The sequence below is a fragment of the Cardiocondyla obscurior genome, linkage group LG04, assembly GCF_019399895.1.
Source record: "Cardiocondyla obscurior isolate alpha-2009 linkage group LG04, Cobs3.1, whole genome shotgun sequence".
Taxonomy (NCBI): Eukaryota; Metazoa; Arthropoda; class Insecta; order Hymenoptera; family Formicidae; genus Cardiocondyla; species Cardiocondyla obscurior.
The window spans coordinates 8,034,447-8,053,436 of NC_091867.1; the positions used below are offsets into that span (position 1 = coordinate 8,034,447).

The 18,990-nt window shown below is 42.6% G+C and overlaps 1 protein-coding gene and 1 pseudogene across 3 annotated transcripts in view; both read left to right on the top strand.

Annotated features, from left to right (window-relative positions):
- The window catches only part of Jvl (javelin-like), a 50,363-nt gene extending 37,306 nt beyond the window's left edge, over positions 1 to 13,057 (top strand). The window contains exons 2-5 of one of the 3 annotated variants that reach the window (XR_011545649.1): positions 4,517 to 5,980; positions 6,081 to 6,179; positions 6,478 to 8,159; positions 9,863 to 10,003. Coding sequence is in view for 2 of the 3 variants with exons in the window: in XM_070655580.1 (XP_070511681.1) it covers positions 4,517 to 5,980; positions 6,081 to 6,179; positions 6,478 to 7,233; positions 9,863 to 10,177 (2,634 nt within the window). In the remaining variant the exon portion in view is untranslated. Of the gene's footprint in view, positions 1 to 4,516; positions 5,981 to 6,080; positions 6,180 to 6,477; positions 8,160 to 9,862 lie in introns of all 3 variants that reach the window. The other 2 variants (XM_070655580.1, XM_070655581.1) reach the window with 2 other exon arrangements.
- LOC139102193 (proton-coupled amino acid transporter-like protein pathetic) lies at positions 12,275 to 18,270 on the top strand (annotated as a pseudogene).
- Positions 18,271 to 18,990: the final 720 nt, after the last annotated feature.

The following is an 18,990-nucleotide window of genomic DNA, read 5'->3' on the forward strand; positions in this document are numbered from 1 at the left end:
TTTGACAATTACTTTTATGTCGTCTACGACGCCCGGTCTCACCCATATATATGTAACCGAGATGGAGCAACGTCGCGGTTTAACGGATAACCGTTCCACTTGGAAGTTCCGACCTCGATCTCGCAAGAAGTTTTTCATAAAACCTTGAATTTTGACGTGAAATATATATTCTGCATTTTACAATACATCTACACAATTGATTTTTTTATATCGCATTTTATACCAGATGCAGCATATTGAGCGTTACTTTAAATTATTTGCGAACGGAATATTATACTTTTTGGTGTCGAAATAATTTATTGTTGCGATAGACTAGTAGACGAGAAAAAAAAAAAAACTAGCGGCAATCGCCGAGGCTCCTTATACGAGTGACATGCACGTGCAACGGCCGAGCCATTATTATACGGATGATTACCGATGCGGGGGCTTCGCGTTTGCACGCGGATGTGTCTGCTAAGATCTGCTCGAGGCATCGTCTTGTGGGTTGAAAAGAAAAGCCGCGATATAAGCATCAACGCCTTATGAATCACGAGCCCACGAGCCAAGATTTTCATTCCTTTTCGCTCGTAATCATTTCTCAGCGCTTGATTATGATAAATGGTCCGAGTGAATGACAATGTTTTTATATTTTAATTAAACAGATATTATATAGAGTTAGCTATTTTTAACTCGAAAGGAATTGTTAATCAAGAGGACAATCGACGTTACAGGGTTCACGTATATTGTAAAAAGTCGCCGAGGTAGTAAATAAAGTTGCAATTAGCATTGATCCGACGGTATATCGATGGAGACCCTTGTCCTTTGGGGGCATTGTTTCCAGGGTGAAGAGAAGGCCTTGAGATTACCATCGACGCTTCATAAATCACGCGAACCCCTCGAGCGTGCAGGCGAATCTTTTTCGCCTCCGTCTCTCTTATTTTTTTTTTCTTTTTTTGTAACGTTGATTTGTAGAAGTTTGATTCGTCGTGGATTTGCGCGTCAAATTAATTATCCTTGTTAAGGAACAAAAATATGCCTCGCTTGTTTCATTACCATCCTATATCTCGGTCAATGTGGCCTCTTATAGAAACGAGGGTGTCCATCGGAAAAACGCTGCTCCTTCGCTCTTCGGTACATCGCATTGTGTCGCGGGCTCGTAAAGATCCGTTGTCGTGACGTTCTCGTCCTGGAGTAGCTGCGTCTAACGAGAAACGTTTAAAAGGAGCGGCACGTTTAAGGAACAATGGCGAAAACGTGTGTGGGTGAATGTCGCGGAAAATGCGGAGGCCGTGCCCGGGAATAGCCTTCGAACCGAAGGAGAGAATTGATCTGTCGAAACAGTCAATAACCCGTTATTGACCGTTAACACGAAGTACATATTTATAATAGAGAGGGTAACATAAAAAAAATTATATAAAACATTAAGAATACATAAAAAAAAAAAAAATAAAAATAAAAAAACAGACTTAGACGAAATGAAAATTGCAAGGTTTAGATTTGTTATCGAGGTAAATCACGTCGAGTCCTTGATGTCGAATGTAGCAATCGAACTTGTTTGAAACAATTGTTATTTCGTAATTTAAATACTGGTAATGAGGTACCGAGCATAAATATATTTCCCAAACATTTAATTGCAAAAGTTCAGTTGAAATATAAATATTTAACTACGTGACTTTGAGAGATCTCTCGACCTGAACGAGCTCACGGTGAATTCGCTTAAAAATGTTGGCGGCGACGTCCCGCACCGGGTACGATACCGTCTGTCGAGATCTGCGTGAATCATTCGTTCGCGGACAAAGGTGGGATTCGTTTCCTCGCTCGGGACGGCATTATGCTCCCAGTTGCAACATTACGTTGCTTAAACATTACGCAGAGGTGACCGTACAGATAAACCGATTGTGCAAGGAATGAATGGAAAAATTCTTTGCGTGAGCATTAATAAGCGGTCGGCAATTAGCACTGAAAGTCTTTTTAAAATGCCAATTTTGCGGGCATAGGAATCATAAACGAGAAAGTGCTGTTCCTTCGCGATGCCGAATTAGGATAAAAGCGACGAGAGCGTTTCGCGTGACTTTCACTGATTGCTCAGCAATTTTATTCCCCAAAATTCACGCGTGACGGTCTCGCTACGAATTCTCGCCGACTGTCCGAGATACACGTTAAAAGGTTAGGCATCGCGTCCGCTCCTCGTCTTCGACGTTTACCGTTTCGACGAAGAAATATCACGAGAAAGACTTTGACACAAAAGCCCCGTTTTCTCTCGCACTTTCCTGCCGCCTTGCCGCTTGACTAATCAGACGCGTCACGCATCGTATCGTCGCGCCGAGATGTGACGGTAGCAGGCGTATCACGCATAACCGGCATCGGCATCTTCGACATCGTGTGGTGCAAATTGCGCGAAGATAAAATAACGGGCGTGAAACGCGTGTCCGCTACATGGGAGGTTTCCACTTTCTTTCCCAGCTGGGGAACATAGTTCGAGGTACCGCCTGCCTACTCGATAACACGTACCATAAAATAAGACCAGCAATTTTGACCGCGCACTTTGGAAAATTACTCCGGTCTAACTATTTAACTTTACTTAATTATAATTCTAAATATGATTACCGTATCTTAATATTTGTGCGTTATTTATTACATATCGTTCATAGATAGCGTATCATTACCGACAGTTGTCGTGCTGTTTATTTGGTCATTATTGACACCATTTGGCGATATCCCATTTAGAAATCTGATCTTACAGCGGATATCGCAATTAGTGTATGTATGATATATATATATATATATATATATATATATACCATCCGCTTTTCTCTAAATTATTTGACAGGGAGTAAAAGTAACAGTGACACTTAGCTTTTCCCGGATAATGCGATTGCGGACTAATTATCTCTACGCACATCCGTTTCGGTGCACGCTTTCGCATCTCGCTTTCGACTACACGGGACGCGCACATAGGCGTTTATTTTACGAGGGAAAATGCGTGTTTCGTCATCAGCCTCGAGTTTGCACGTTGAATCGCGTATATAACTAGTAAGAAAAAAAAAAAAATTACGACCATGTTAGATACATCGCCTAAATTCAAATTACTTAGGAAGAAAAAAATCTGTATGATCGGATGCTGCGCGTGATCGCCGGCCGGGTCGTTTTATCAATCGGTGGCGATCAGTAGCGATCGGCCGTACGAATTTCTCATTATCACCGGCGCGATATACGTGCCAGTGAAAGTAGGAACGACACCGCGTGACGTTGCACGCCTCGTTAGCGTAATCCGGTGATTATCGCTTTTAGAAATGGTATACTTTTCGGGACGGGCCTCGACGCCCGTCCGGAAGCGAGCTCCTTCGTATCGCGAAGGAAGAATATTAGGTCTCGATAACACGATTCCCACTACCGGAAATGCATCAGGAAACGATAATCGCGGCGTGGAAGGCTTTAAAAGCCTAAGCACCGTTTTATAATACGGCAGACATACGATTATCCATTTATGCATTTTATGCATTCGATTATGAGAACGCCGGGGATCTTAGCGATGCACGCGAATTACCCGAATCTTCACGCTTGGCGAATTCACAGTAATCTGGTAATCTTAGCCGGTAAAGTGTTTCCCCGAAGGATAATTAAGGCTTGTTGCGCACGACAATGAAACTACGGGCAATTATAAAGATAGATAATTCGCGAACGCAGGAGTCGTGGCTTCGCTTTTGCCGTTCAATGGTTGTAATCAAATCGACATCGCGCATAAGTGACTTTCCAGTTACTGGACACCAATCCACGCGGTATATTCCGAATGACATTTCGCGCTAAGTATATGTATATCGCAAATGCTTTGGAGTACTCATTTGTCGCGAGCGTGAGATATATCGGACGTATCCCTTAAATGGCGGAAAGGACGATCTCGCGGGAACGAGATAGAAATTGCACTTTCCAATGCGATAAATTACGTCGATTATCGACGTAATTTCTGCTGTCACGGGGTCCGCTCGCGTGCGCGGGTGTGTCCGAAAGGAACGACGCGGGATTGACGGTACTAGAGAAGATGCCGAACTCGGCAAATTACCAACGTGTTCGGATAACAGTTGGCGCACCTTCACTTAGGATTAGCGGGTATGTTATTTTCGCGCAGGAAAGTGGTTTCACCGTCACGCATAGGGCTTTACTTCGTGGTACTTATAGAAAACGATCGAGAGATAGGAGAGTGTCGTTTTCTTGTCGACTTCAGCGGCAAAAAGAAAATTTTTACCTTGCAATCGATTTAATTAATGAATTTATAAATAGATTAGAAACTTAAGTAATTTTTATTACGACATTTACGTATTTATTCTATATTATTACACGATATATATGTAACGAGGAACTGTTTCCTTTTTTTTTTAATTTTTTTTTATTCTGGATTATCTAGATTATCGTGTAATGTTTAACCGCAAATTATAGATTGGGTAAATGCTTTACAAAGTACGCGTTATTTTGTGGTTGCACGTTTTCTTTAGGCTATAATAAATTGCTAAGGATTACAATTTCTTCTTGATTGTTGCAGCATTCCGGCAGCGGTAGCAGCGGCAGCGGCGGCGGTTCGACGGAGGGTGTTGTGGTGAACGTCGGTGCCAGCAACGGCGTCGGCAGCGGCGTCGGCGTCGGTGGCATGGACTGCATGCCCTTGCGCCCTGGTCCGTTCCACTACCTTATCAGCGAGCAAGCCAAGTCCCTGGTGGCCCTGCAGGAATTGCAGAATGAGGTCGGTGCCCTGCTCGAGTTCCGGGACCTCGTCATCGAGACGTTCCCAAACCTCCGGCACAAGATGGTCGCGACGGCGTCCGCGGGTGCGTCCGTGATGTCGTCCACCTGCACCCAGAGCTCGCACATTCCGCTACCGCTGTCGAGCCCGTCCTCGCGAAGGATATGCGAGTGGGAGCCCGGCAAGATAAGACGGCGAGTGACGCGCGAAAGTAGCGGCGGCGGCGGCGGCGGTGGTAGCGGAAGCGGCGGCGGAGGTGAATCTTCATCTTCGCTACCTAGAAGCCGCAGCAACTCCCACAGCGGCGGTACCAAAAACAACTGCAGCGCAACGGTCCAGGACTCCGGTTTCAGCACGGAGACCTCGTCGAAGGATAGCGCCTCGACGGCGATCGCGCCGCGCGCGAGCAGCCCACGGCCGAATGCGTTGGACGAGGCGGAGGATGAGCTCTGGAACTTGCTGGACGTCATCCACCGTAAAGGAATACGGTTACGGGAGGAAGTCGAGTGCCTTCAAGGTCGCCTGGGGAGCGTGGCGACGGAGGACTTAGTGTCGACGGACGTGCTCGAGGCTGTGAGACAAATCACCGGCCTTGACGATGACGACGGGACGATTGACCGAAGTAGCGACGTCGTTGATGACGAGAACGTCAATCGGCAGGACAGCAGGGACCCGCAAGTGATAGCTCTCAGGCGGGAAAGGGAGCAGCTGCTGGATAAGGTGGCCGAACTGGAAGCGGAAACGATATCGAGTCGCGCCCGAGCCCAGGAACTACAAACGGAATTGGCTGCCTTGTCGGCGCTAAAAACTGGCCTGGAAGATCGGTTGCGGGCTGGACTGACCGAGAACGTTACGGAAATTTTAACACCGGGCGTTCAAAGACTGCAACCCATCACGCCGGTAATTACCTCGCCCAAGAACGCCAACATTACTAGCATTAAGAGCAAAAGCTCGGCGTTTGCATCGGTGATCGGTGGTTCTGGAAGTAAAGCTCATAAAAACCGTTTTCGCACGAGGACTATCGAGAAGAATGTGCTGCTGGATGTCGTCGGGCGCAACGACGAGATGCGCAATGTCGACATCGATATTGAGGCAAACGTGAATGAAAGGCGAGTTAGGTTGGGAGCGCTCGATTCCATCCTAGTCTCGCCCACCAGGGTGACTCACGTGAAAGATGTAGATTCAAAGAAAATTGCGGCCATTCTTCGCGAGCACTCGCCCCTCGAGCTTCAACGGCACCTAATCACTACTACCGTCCATAATCAGGTAATTGACGATTTCCACTCTAATCCATCTATCTATGAAAGAAGAAAAAAAAAAAACCTTCACCTATATCTGTTAATCTCTTGACAACTTGCTCATTTAGGTTTTACAAAAAAGGCTAGACGAAGTAAAAAAGAGTAGCGAAACTCTTTCGGAACGACTGGACAAATCGCGCGAAGAAAATGACGATTTACGTTTCCAGGTGAGTCGCTTTATTAAAATCTTATTAAAAAAATTTAAAAACTATTATAATAGATGTATTTATTATTTCCCTTAGAATTACTAAATTTCTTCATTTTACTACTGGAACGTAGTTAATTATTGTCCTTCCCCTGCTGCCCACAAAGGTATACTCCGCTTCCTCTTCTCTTTACTTCTCAATTCATAATCCACCATTCCTTTACTTCTACAAACTTAATTTACCGTTTTTTTTTTCATTTATTTTTTCATTTTTTAAATCTTTTTTCTTCTTTTTCTAATATAAAATGCATTGTTTTCAGTTGGAAGAGCGAAATATTGAATTGGAAGGCACGCGGGCGCGAGTACGCGTGTTGGAGCGTCTTCAACAACGACCGCCAACGGAGACTGAGCCCGAGGCGGATTTAGAACAGCCCAGGTGCGAGCAGAACGGTCTCGAACCCGGCAGCAGTACAGAGTCCGCGCGGGACCATCATCAGCCGGTAGAGATCAAACCGTCGCCGCGGCGGCGTCCTAGTCGTATACCTTTACTCGGCAACATAAGCGGCAAGACAGCATCGACGACGCCTACAGCGAATGTAACTGCAACGATACCTGCGCGACCAGTCAGTCACGGCAGGAACGATAGCAGGGAATCGCTCAAGTCGCTAACGAGACCGCCGCGTGATTCTAGTCGCGACAGCCATGGCGGCGGCAAGTCGTTGTCGAAACCGCGCGACTCCAGCCGGGACTCTTTGGGCAATAGGAGTTTATCCAAGAGCGGTGGTAACGGAAGCAGCAACAATAGTGTCAGCGGCGGAAACAGCAAAGAAACAAACCGGGAGTCATCTTTGAACAACCGGTCCTTGCCGCGTAACAATTCCAGCCGAGACTCCTTAAATAAATCCTCCTCGCTGTCCCGCGCCCGTGACTCGCTGGAGTCGAACAACAATCTCGGCACGTCTTCGCCGACCACGGGAACGATTAACGTTCCTCCTCGACGACCGCCCGCTCCCGCACGCCGTTCCCACAGCCTGGCGCGCGCAGCGACGTCCGTCGATACGGCCGAGAACGGCAAGGTACGACCCGTAAAGCAATTCTTTTGGAGCAGCTGGCTGAAGTCACCGTTGTCCAACGGCCCGGTATAGTAGAGAGCTCTTGGCAAGCCTTCTCTCCCCCAGGATGACGGACTGTAGTCGCTCTCTCTCTCTCTTAGGGACAATCACCGCCTTCGACATCATTCCCTTCGAAGTCCATTCTCTTATCCTTGGAAATCGAACTAGAAAATCGCTATCCTTTTTATTTCCCATTAATATTTCGATTCGCACTGACTTTGGTCTCGTTAAATTAAGATCGGCTAGACGGATTAAATGGCTACTCACTCTACCGTCGCTTTCATTTGACGGTCAATCCTTTTGTAGTATCTTGCTAACTGTTTCATTTCTGTATTTCTCGCCTGTAACTATTACTATTACTATCATTACGTCACATCTTTAACGTACATATTAATTGTAACAGTGATTATATCTGTCGGTGAAACCGAGGGACGATATACATAAATTTATCGAGGATATATCTGACGTGATCTCCTATAATGATACAGATAATGGTATGCACCGACATTTTATAACATTTATTTCCTATTTTTCCGTGACGTTTTTCTTTGTCCTATCCAATTTCCTCTAATACCATCGCGGACTTCGATACGGTACCAATGATGTACGATTACACGCAGGAACAGAATTTCCATTTTTCTACCGAGCCACTATCTTTACCTGATAATGTTCCTGGAAAAAAAAAAGAAATGCCTCTCTAACATGCAGAGACTTGAGCGAGCGAATCGACTGATTCTTGTTTTAAAACCATCAATTGTACGTCCGACCGTCCACCATACCGAAATCAGTCTGATCTGGAGGGTAGGCGAACGTGCGTTCGAGCCCGTCCCCAACGGCGGTCCAATAAAGAAAGAAAGTGGCCCCTTCTCGCGTGCCGCCGGTTTTTTCTCGTAAGTTATGCTTCTTTTATTATCATTTGCTTCGATGCTTCTTTCCTGGATGTGGTGAGCTGTAGCCTTTATCTTTTCAATCCACTTTTATTCCCACCCCCCTGCCCACACTAGTAGAATATACACAATGGTTTGAACGTTCTCACTTGGATTTTGGCATGCGCACGTACCCGTAGTTAAATCTCCCGGATTGCAAATATATAAGATACTTCTGCAAATATATTACGTGAGTTCTTTAAGCTATTGGAATGAATAACGTAGTTTTAATACGCTTTTGTTTGAATTATATAGAACTAATAGGTATTAATCGTTTAGTTTATTGCAGTAGATTCAATTTTTTTTTTATATATTATTTTTAAGACACGTTTTTCTTTTTGCTTTTCTGTCGAAAAAGATCGCTTGTTCTACACGTTATTTTATAACAGAAAATAATATATTTTTAGGTATCTTATTTCTTAGAATCTTAATAGTAGTGTTAAAACACACGGTAAAACGAACAGTTTCTTATATTATTTCAAAATCGCATCGCGAAAGGTGTACACGGTTACTCGCACATTGGACATTGCCGCTTTTTCTTTTTCTTTGCAATTTATGTACGAGAAATCCATTAATTTGTGCATGCGCGGCCGATCACAGAATATTTGATCAAAGTCTACGCATCCATCGTGATAAGCGCGAGCTTTCATCACATAGCTTTGTTTTAGTACGACCGACCGCTCGGTAGAATTAGAAATATCCTAGCACCACATTTAGATTATCACATTTGTCTTTCGTTCATAAAAATGCAAACAGCCGTGAATGCTCGGTTCGTCGCATTATCCATCTGTCTTTCGTACATTTTGCTGATACGTCTTTTCGAGCATCTGTTATTCGCACGATGTGGGGAAAAAAAAAGAGAGAAAAAGAAAAGCCATTTATTTAGCACGTGCATATTTTTATCGTCAGCATTCATCGCCAGCGAATTTTCTCCTTGCTCTTTTAAACGTATGTTGTGTGTTTAAATTTCGTTTGCTCTTTTCGTTTGCCGAGATTTAATCTTATTTGCTAGCGTAGCTTGTATGTGGAGCATAGAAACCCGAGAGAGCTGTTATAGTCGCGATCGATCATAGCCGCGTTTGCGATCAGCGATTTTGAGAAGAAAATGAATCGACCACACGCTTACCTGCTTGGATTCCCCCCAGTTCATTATCCATCTCATGTCCAGCAATATCGCGCGGGACAGTTTTATATTTTTTACGACACATGCGTTCCATTCGCTAAAATAATTTAGAACGTTTCTCTCTATCTAAATATCACGATTCTTATTTACATTTCTTACGAATTCGAATCATCAGTAGTAAATGCGCTTCGTATTAAAGTCTTACTTTCGCCTATATATACTATATACATATATTATACAAATATAAGGAATGATAGATAGCATCTTGATAGTATTAAAAGCCAGTAACGCTGATACCTTTTTTTTTACAGATTATTGCCACTACGTTTAACATGTAATTTTCTTTTGTGTAAATTTTGTTAAAAAAAAAAACACACAAGATTGATACAATTTAGCAGCTCTAAATAATGTATAAAATTTATCTTTTTTATGCATCTCTAAAGCGATGCTGTAGTTTCGGCAGGAAGGCTCTGTCGCTTTATGAGAGAACAGTCGGGCGCATTTGATTTATTCATTTAGGTAATTTGAATTCCGTGTCTTTCAGAACTGCGCCGAGCCAGCGTGTTCCTGGTGTTCGACCAACAGCAGTTTCCGCCACAGCGACTCGTCCCTTTATCCGGATTCCTTGAATCAAGAGACATCTTCGGTCACCGGCTCCACACGGGTGGAATTCATAATTGGCTCGCCCACCAGGCACTTCCGCACGAACTCTGCGTGGCCTCATCGTTATTTCGACAGTATCGACTCGGCGGCTACGGTGCCAGAAAGCCTGCTAACCGACGAGTTCCCTCTGCGACGTGGTGAAGCCCTGGCAGAGTGCGATTCGCTCGAGTGTCATCCGATTTCGAGCGAATATTAAATAGTGCCGACATTAACGCGAAGCTAGTTAAACGGCGAGTTGCGTGGAGTTAAGCTCCTTGCTCCGGCTTCTTTCATACCATTATTTCATACCACATTACTGGTTATGCTTCTACGCGGCCTTGCATGCGTTGTGTCACCGATGCATACATAAATGTATACATAACAAGAATTCTAGACACGTAAAACATATTCGTTCAAATGATACGACGCGCTGGAAATGTGACACTGGCGTTCTCAATGACTCTTATTCTGTGCCTTTTTAATCGAATGTTTTTTCGTTTTTATTTTGTTGAGGAGTCGAAAACCACGGCGATTCTAGACGTACAGAAATTTAACGATTCTAAACTGAAGTATAACAGCATTTTCCTCAGAAGTTGATATGTACTGCCCCCCGAATTGCATTTAAAGAACATTTCATACATCTTTGTAACACGACGGAGATTTTTTAGCAGGCAGTTTTGCTTTCTGGCAATAACTGAGAAAATGCTTAAAGCTGTTACTTTCACTTTGAGGAAAATGCGCGATCTAAAGACGGTAGTACGATCAAGTTTAATTTTTCATAACTTTGTCATGTTTAAATACAGTTTTTCAAATTTATATAAAAATATAAAATTTGTTTATGAAAGTAAAAAAAAATAGTATACACGTACGTATCAATATATAATACAATTTTTTTTCGAATTAACAAAAAAAAAAATGTGTACAAGAATATACGTTTTTTTTCATCTCTGCTCGAAGTTTTCACGCATACGTGTAAAATATATACCTGAGTTATCACAAACCTAAAAGTTATATATAATTTATATTAATTAAGAAACATTTTTGAATATTTTATAAAATCGCATATCAATAAGTGCAATGGTAAATACTTATATATTTTTTTTTTTTTGTTTCAATGTTATGTTTAATACTATTTTCCACGTGTATTTGGTTTACCTAACCAACATCAAGAATGAGTTTGTTAATCAAACTTTCAATTACTTGGTCAACGTTCGGTAACAATATTTCGTAACTTCATACATTTTACGTCTTTATGTATCACTATTTGTATGTATTTCACGAATATTTCTAATTTCTTTTACTTTTAGGCGAAAAGCTTTGGTTTAATAAAAGTGTATCGTTAGCAGTCGAGTGTTGTGGAAAGGTCCGCTCGGGTTACTAGCTCGCGACAGAAGATAACAGTCGATATATCTCACATTCCATAACTGCAATTTCATATTCCATTTAGCATTTCTATTTTCGAATTAAATCTATGTTGTGATTAATTACTATTTTATTTATTACGTTTGTTATTATAATGTGGATTTATGTCCAAGTGTAGCCGATGTTAAGTTGACGATACGAAAACAGTGCTATGCATTAAAAGAAGTGCGTGGTGATTGTTGAAAAATTTAAAAGACAAAGCATATGTTGGAGTTTTCATTGAATATGAAAATATGTTGAGGGTTCTTTAGTCACACTTTCTCAAAAACAACACATATCATTTAATTATCATGCGCTTGTCCGCAAGATGCAATAACGGGTTGTACATTGGAGAGATATACATCGAATGCATGAACGAACAATGAATGCGAACAGAACGAATAAAAATGCGGTGTATTAATCAAGTTTTCAAAACAATTTTAATTTCGTATTTGCCGTTCATTCGTTTTTCGTTCTCAACGTGTATATTTGAGTGATAAAATGTGAACGATGTGAAACTCTTACTCGTTATAGGAAGGTTAAAGCTCGTCGAATTCACCGGAATCGTGTATTTCAATGTGCGATAATTAAATCCTACGATGCCCGCGACTCCGGAAAGAGCACTTTCTACTACACAGTTCCTCGTTTCAACAACCAATTTAATTATTTATAACTAATAACGTGACGATTGTGAACACTGATTAATAATCACAGACAAAACCTGTGATCTTAGCTATAAATAACCGTGAAACATGTGATTAACATATAGTTTAAGGTGTAAGCCACAGGACTGACGGATTTTACTTATTATTTAGCGCCTAATATCTTTACGCGCGATGGAAACGAACAGGGGAACCGGCGCGCACTCGGTGAATTTTTGCTCTTTTCCTTGTCTTATTTTCCTTCTTGTACAATGAGGTTCGTGATGCCAGCGAAAATGCTCAGATATTATTGTTATTCGTACAGCCGGTGGACTTTAGTGCTCGTATCGACGTGCTCGCTGCCGACTGGAGGCTATTATTTTTATACCTTTAATTAACAAGAAAGAGCATATAAATGGGCTGCGGGGGTGCAGCATCCTCTCGGTATTGACGGTTATTTAAGCGCTGTCACTGTATTATATTTTATCTAGTTTAGATATGTCTTATCATTATAGAATTATTAATTATTGTTTTACGAATACACACCGATATTTGTACATAGAGGACGTCGCGATTTATTTAAATAAATTAGCTATAATGTAAATAAATATTATATGTAACGAATCTGCGATGATGTGATCCTATTAATAAAAAGAATTACTTGAAAATTACAAGAGAGATATGCTCTCACAGATCTCAAATACAGGACCTAGTTAGCGTAGAGCTGACAACCGACCTAACAAGGCTAATCTAAGTGTGTCGTGAACGCAACATTGTGGCCTCTGAATAGGGGACATAATGATATAGGCTGAGGCTCGTTCTGAGCTGCGGTGCCATTGGAAAAAAACCAAATTTATTTCATCGAAATAAATACCACTTTAGATAAAAAGAAGTGTTCTAAAAAATTGGCATTTTCACACGTATTTCAAGTCAAAAACGAAAACTCGAGATACTTTATCTCTTCAGTTGTATGATTATGTAACTAATATGTTTCTTATCGTATTTATGCAGCTAAAGAATTTCTTATAAGAAAATGCCTTTTGATAAACAGCTATGTAGAAATAAATCGCGTTACCGTGAAACTATTTGTTTTTTAAAACATTTTGAAACGACGACTTTACACTAATGAAGTCTTTTGTCTTTTTTTTTTTTTATGTAATCCTAGGTGAGATAACAACGTTGAATTATGCAGTTCCGATTTCATTAAACTATTTTTTTTTTTTTTTACATATATTTCAAGTTTATTGAAAGTAGTATGAAAGCGTAATTATTTAAAAGAAAAGTTAAGCATAAAATTGTTATGTACAATTAAAATTCGCAGTAAAAATAGTGCACTTACACTATCGTGCTAAATAACGAGTAATTATACGTTGTTTAACACTAAACGACCACGTTTATCTGTTTTATTTCTAGAGAATGCGTAGTTGTTGAACATTGTTGTAACATGAATGTTCGAAAAGAAATATCTTTTATTATATTTTGCAGTTATAGGTCTACTTTAACTTCGTAATATTAATTTTAATTACGATGTAATTTTTTTTTTTCTAGTTTTCAGAAGGATGAAAAATAAGTTGACGTGGATTAAAGTTAATTTGCATTAGCAGAAAATTAAAGAGAAAACACTTAATTTTATTTTATTATTTTTTTTTTAATACGAACTTGAGAGTTTCCAATCTTTTTCTCGAGTAATTTAAATCGATAGTAAATTCATGAAGATTTTGTACTCTTCGGGTGTAAATGTCAGTCAAAGTTACGAAGGTAATTGTCCGTTTGACTTAGCCGTACTTTGAAATTGCCGCATTTAAAGACGTTTTCGTCACGTTTCCTTCGACGATCAGATTGCGTGCGGATGTTTTCTTGCCGGATTAAATGCCACTTCTGCTAAACGGGTTTACGAGCAGGCATTAATACCACACGTAACATCACGCGAGCGGGTTAATAAATAGTTTACCGATTAGCATCGTCCTACGAGAGCGTCTCGCTGGATCCGCGAGCGAAAGATCCGGATGCTGTCGAAGATATCCAAGGAGACCTTGCGGAATTCCAGGCAACGCGCGATATGATCGATAAGTAAGATATTTTCTGTTGGGCATTTAAATACGAGGCGCGCATTTACATTCTTGATCCGATGCTGATGACAGAGCTCGCGTCTCAAAAGGGCAAGTCGCGGGAAATAATCTAGCCGAGCGGTCGATCCAGGAAGATGCGTACGATCCCTTCACTAATCGCGCTTCCACGTTTCTGACCTCGTACGTTGTCCGCCTTTAATCCTAAACTGCGCGATTAACGTGAAATATATTCGTGAAATATTTATCATTGCGCAGAACGACGTGGGAAACGATTGTACGCGATAAATTTTGTAAAATTAATCGGGATTAACGGTTGGATTAACGATTAAACGTTATCTTATTTATTACACGCGGTTAGCTTATCGGGCACGCAGAAAAAAAAATCATGTCTGTATTATTCGCGATAAACGTTTCGCAGAGATTTCGCCGTGTTCATGCATCTGGTGAAGAGTGCGATGGGCACCGACGTGCTTTTCCTGCCGCACGCGTTTCGAAGGACCGGCTACGCGTCGTCGATCGTCTGCGGTATCGGCGTCGGTACGCTGTGCGTTCACACGGCCGTTATCGTCATACATGAGAATACGGGAAAGCTCGGAGAGAACCTTTCCTTCCTCGAGTCGTCGCCGGCTGAGCATTTAAAAACCGATAAACACCCGGCGGGAACGGAAAAGAAGGAAACAGCCCGGCGACACTCTCGCCCTTACGCCGCCGATGACTCAATTGTTTGCGAATCGGCGCCGCCGATGAGATAAGCTATTAAACATAGAGGGAAAGGAAGGTCCCATCGCGCGAAACCGCATCCGAATGCAGACGGGTTCCTTTTTCTCTTTCTTCCTCTCTCTTTCTTTCTCGATTCACAGGTGCAATGCTCCCAGGAGTTATGCAGGCGCAATCACGTGCCCAAGTTGGATTTTGCCGAAACGGCGCAGTTCTCCTTCCAGGCGGGACCGGAGAGGATTCGAAAGTACGGCAGGCTATTCGGCGTAGTTACCAACGTGATCATTTGCTCCGTACACTTTCAGGCCGCCGTTGATATACATCTTGTACGTGGCCACGTCATTCCAACAGGTATACGACAGAGCACCGCGGATACCGCCGGTGCCGGAAGTCGAGGCGATAAAACAGCATCGTGACGTCCGTTCGGTGACGAATAAAAATCCTCTTACCCGGAGTACCCCCGGTCCGGAACGGCCGGCCTCAATTTCAACCGCCGGCTCTCTTTACGAAACCGCAAGCCGTCGCTTGTACAGAGAACGGAAGATCCTTCGCTTCCACCGGTCACCCGGAAATCGCAGCTCGGTGTTTCAATCAAAGAAACACCGACCTAAGGTCCACTCTCGCAGACGGGGTGGGGAAAAATCTTTTTGCTGCCTGGATCGCATTTTATTTTACGCGCGCCGGTCTACCTCGCGTTTTCGCTGCATTAACCAAATAACAGAGATTGAACAAACAGTGCCGATGCGATACGACAAATTGCGGGAAATCGCGATATCTATCTTGAAATCAAATCAGCGCCTTTTCTTTTTTTTTTTTTTTTTTTCCCCTCCGCGATAAGTTTTCACTCGTTTCGACGTAATCGCGGATATCTTTAATTCAGAGATATCCGGCGTTATATCAAAGCCGAATTAGTTACGCAACGCGTATCGCTTTGTGCACCGCGGCGCTCATTTCCAGGTGATAGAATTCTTCTCGAGTCTCGAGATGAACCTACGTCTCTACGTCGTTATCTTCTTCCCCGTCACCTGCGCCCTGGGATTCGCGCCGAACCTGTGGTATCTTGCGCCGTTCTCCGTCGTCGGTGCTCTCTTCCTGTTTCTCGGGGTCTACATCGCGCTTTATTATTTCCTGGAGGATACTCCCGATCCCCGTAGACTTGACGCCCTAACGACCGTTCTACCCGTGCCCATGTATTGCGCCATTATTATGTTTGCCTTTCACAATATGACTCTGTACCTGCCGCTGTAGAACGGAATAATGCATCCCGGCTGTATGCATCGATTGATCGTCGCCAGCACGTCCCTCAACGCCATCGTCTACCTGGCTTTCGGTTTACTCGGCTACTACAAGTACCCGAAACGCTTGCGACACCGTAATTAAGAACTTGCCCATGGAGGAGACGTAGGTGGATTAATTTTCTACCTTGCGAAATACTCGCGCTACTACTCGCCGATATATTTATATAATTAGTACCTTAACGTTGAAGATATTTGACATATTTCTCTCTGTTTTCCTTTCCCTTTCGATCAATTATCGTTAATTACATTTCGATCAAGTACTAGCCGGAATTTTGGCGGACCGCTCGGCGCACGAAATACCGGACGGAATTACGTCAGTTTCACGTGCAAATGAACTTTGTTACTTCGCCAGGGATGTCAGCTAAATTGTTATCAACGGTAATTACCCTGTGCACGAGAACGTGCGACAATCGGTAAATATCTCGGCTATGAGTTTTGAAAACTGACAGCTGTATAATTAACGTCTCGTAATCGGCGGTCGCAGAACAGGATGTGCTTAACATTTACGTGGCCGCGCATTTTTTTCTACGCGCACGTTATTCCCGATTTTCACGTTCTATCGCTCGGCGTGCCTAGTCGAAGTGGACGGGCTTATCCTTCGAATAACGTAAATTTTTAACAAAAGCGAAACGGGATAGGCAGCCAACCATGAGCTGGAAAATACGCGAGGGTCAGTTTGACCACGTGAACGTGAAGGACTCGACCCCGGCTCGAAACTAGTTTAAAAGACAATTTCAGTCAAATTGTCGGAATAGTTATATCTAGACAATGCGTCCTGACGACTTCACGTGTCGTTGATTGCAATATGTAGATGTAATATTCGAGGAATTGTCCGAGCGCGAATCAACTCGTTCCGCCGATTGATTTGCATTTACGTCGCATAAAATTTCGAGTTATTAAATCCGACCGTTTATCTGCACGTAATGAGTAATGTCCTGAATTATTCAGATTATTATTAACACGTGTCGAGAAACGTAACTCACTTTAGAATGTTGTTATGGAATTTGTCTGGAAATATTTCTTCTTGAGTCATCGTCGAGCTCCCAGACGTCCCGTATTTTATTATAGTTAATAAAGCCGTGTCGCACGTTTTTGCGACGTTTTAACGTTATTTTAAAATCCAACTGATAATAACACAATCTCACAGCGACAATAATTATTCGTTCACCGTAACTATAAATTTCGTCAGAAACGTAAACGGTTCACGTGTTTGGAATTGTACCGTGATAATCTTTTCCACTTCAGCATTAATCTAAATCTATCTCTTTCGATATAATAATTGTACTTTAAATCGATAAAAAAAGGAAACGGAGGGAATATCGTTGCTGTATCGTCAATTGAGATGCGTAATCTGATATTTTTATCGATCGGAGACAATTAAAAAATTTGCAATTCATCCACTTTTATCAATCAAGTTTTTACTACATTTTTACAGCCTAGCCCAAGTAGTCAAGGTAGTCGTTTTCCTGCCGGTCCTCTTCACTCTCGGTTTGGCGTACTACGTCCCGATCAGCGTCCTGTGGCCGGCGATACGTTCGAGAGTCGCGGCGAAAAGCGTGGCGCAGCAACGATTTTATGAAAGTTTACTTCGGTTATGTGGTGTAATGGGCACCAGTGAGCATGTCGCGATTATGATCACTCGATGGCACGAATGTTGAATGTAATTACCAGGAAGTAACTCGTCCTTGTCCCTCTTTCCCGTAGCGCTCTCGGCCATCGCTGTGCCCCAAATGGTACCCTTGCTGGGCCTGTTCTCCGCCTTGGGCATGTCGACCATCATGCTGCTCATACTCATACTAATCGAGACGTCGACAAAGTGGGCGGAAGCCACGAGGACGATGCTCGCGAAGAACATCGCTATTTTCGTCGTGTGGCTGTTAATCTTGGTATACGGTTCTTAAAAATGGATGTGCAGAGAAAAAAAAAAGAAAGAAAGAGAGAGAAAATCGCGTTTCCTTTTAATTTGTATAACTTTTCGAAATATATGTTTCCTTCAAGTTTTTAAAAAGTTCGCCTCGCGCCACGAGTTTATTAAAATAATTCCTCCGTGAAAAATACGAATTAGCTTCGAGATCCGTTTATCGACTCTCTTTTCCAATTTAATCGATCGTGAGATTATCAGGTACACATAAACACTGTTATTATTTATCTGACACAGCGAGTTTGTTTTAATACGCATTTAAATAATCTTTAGGTGATGCAATGTACACTTGTGTTACTTTACAGATTTTCGGGACGATAGAGAGCGTCTGGTCGATCGTTAGGGAATACGGTGGTACGAGGCAGGAAGAATGCTGATTGATTACTTGTCAAATTACCCGCGAAAGAGACTGAAAATTACGATGCCACTTCCTGATAGTGTGACACACTACGTTAAATAGCCTGATGTCACCCGTGGATGCGAAGAGTCACGCGGTAAGGCGATATTGCGATAAAAGATGAAGGACTCTCCAGAACGGCGCGGCGAAAGGATGAATATAAGAATTTTACAGCCGCTCTCTTTGATTGCACCTGCTTTCTACGCACTACGATTCGCGGGAAGAAATATCTGCTGCCTCGTTTATCATGAGATTACTTCAGCTTGCGTAATTACAAGGGTGGCACAGTTCAGCTTATTTTTTTGCGACCTCCTCGCTTCTAAATGTCAACGCGGCTAACGCCAATATCGATACCGAGGACCCTTAATTTCCGTAAAGATTGGAATGTCGCAATTGCGAGACATTCCAGAAGGGAGAGAGAAAGAGAGAGAGAGAGAAAGAGAGAAAGATAGATACCTTCAATTTCCCTCGACTGGCGTTTACGTAACTCATGCCGTTCGCAATGTGGAACAAGAGCTACAATGAGAAACTGCACCGCGGCGCAGCGCGGCCCAGAGAAGGTGGGAGATCGCCAGGGACCTTTTTA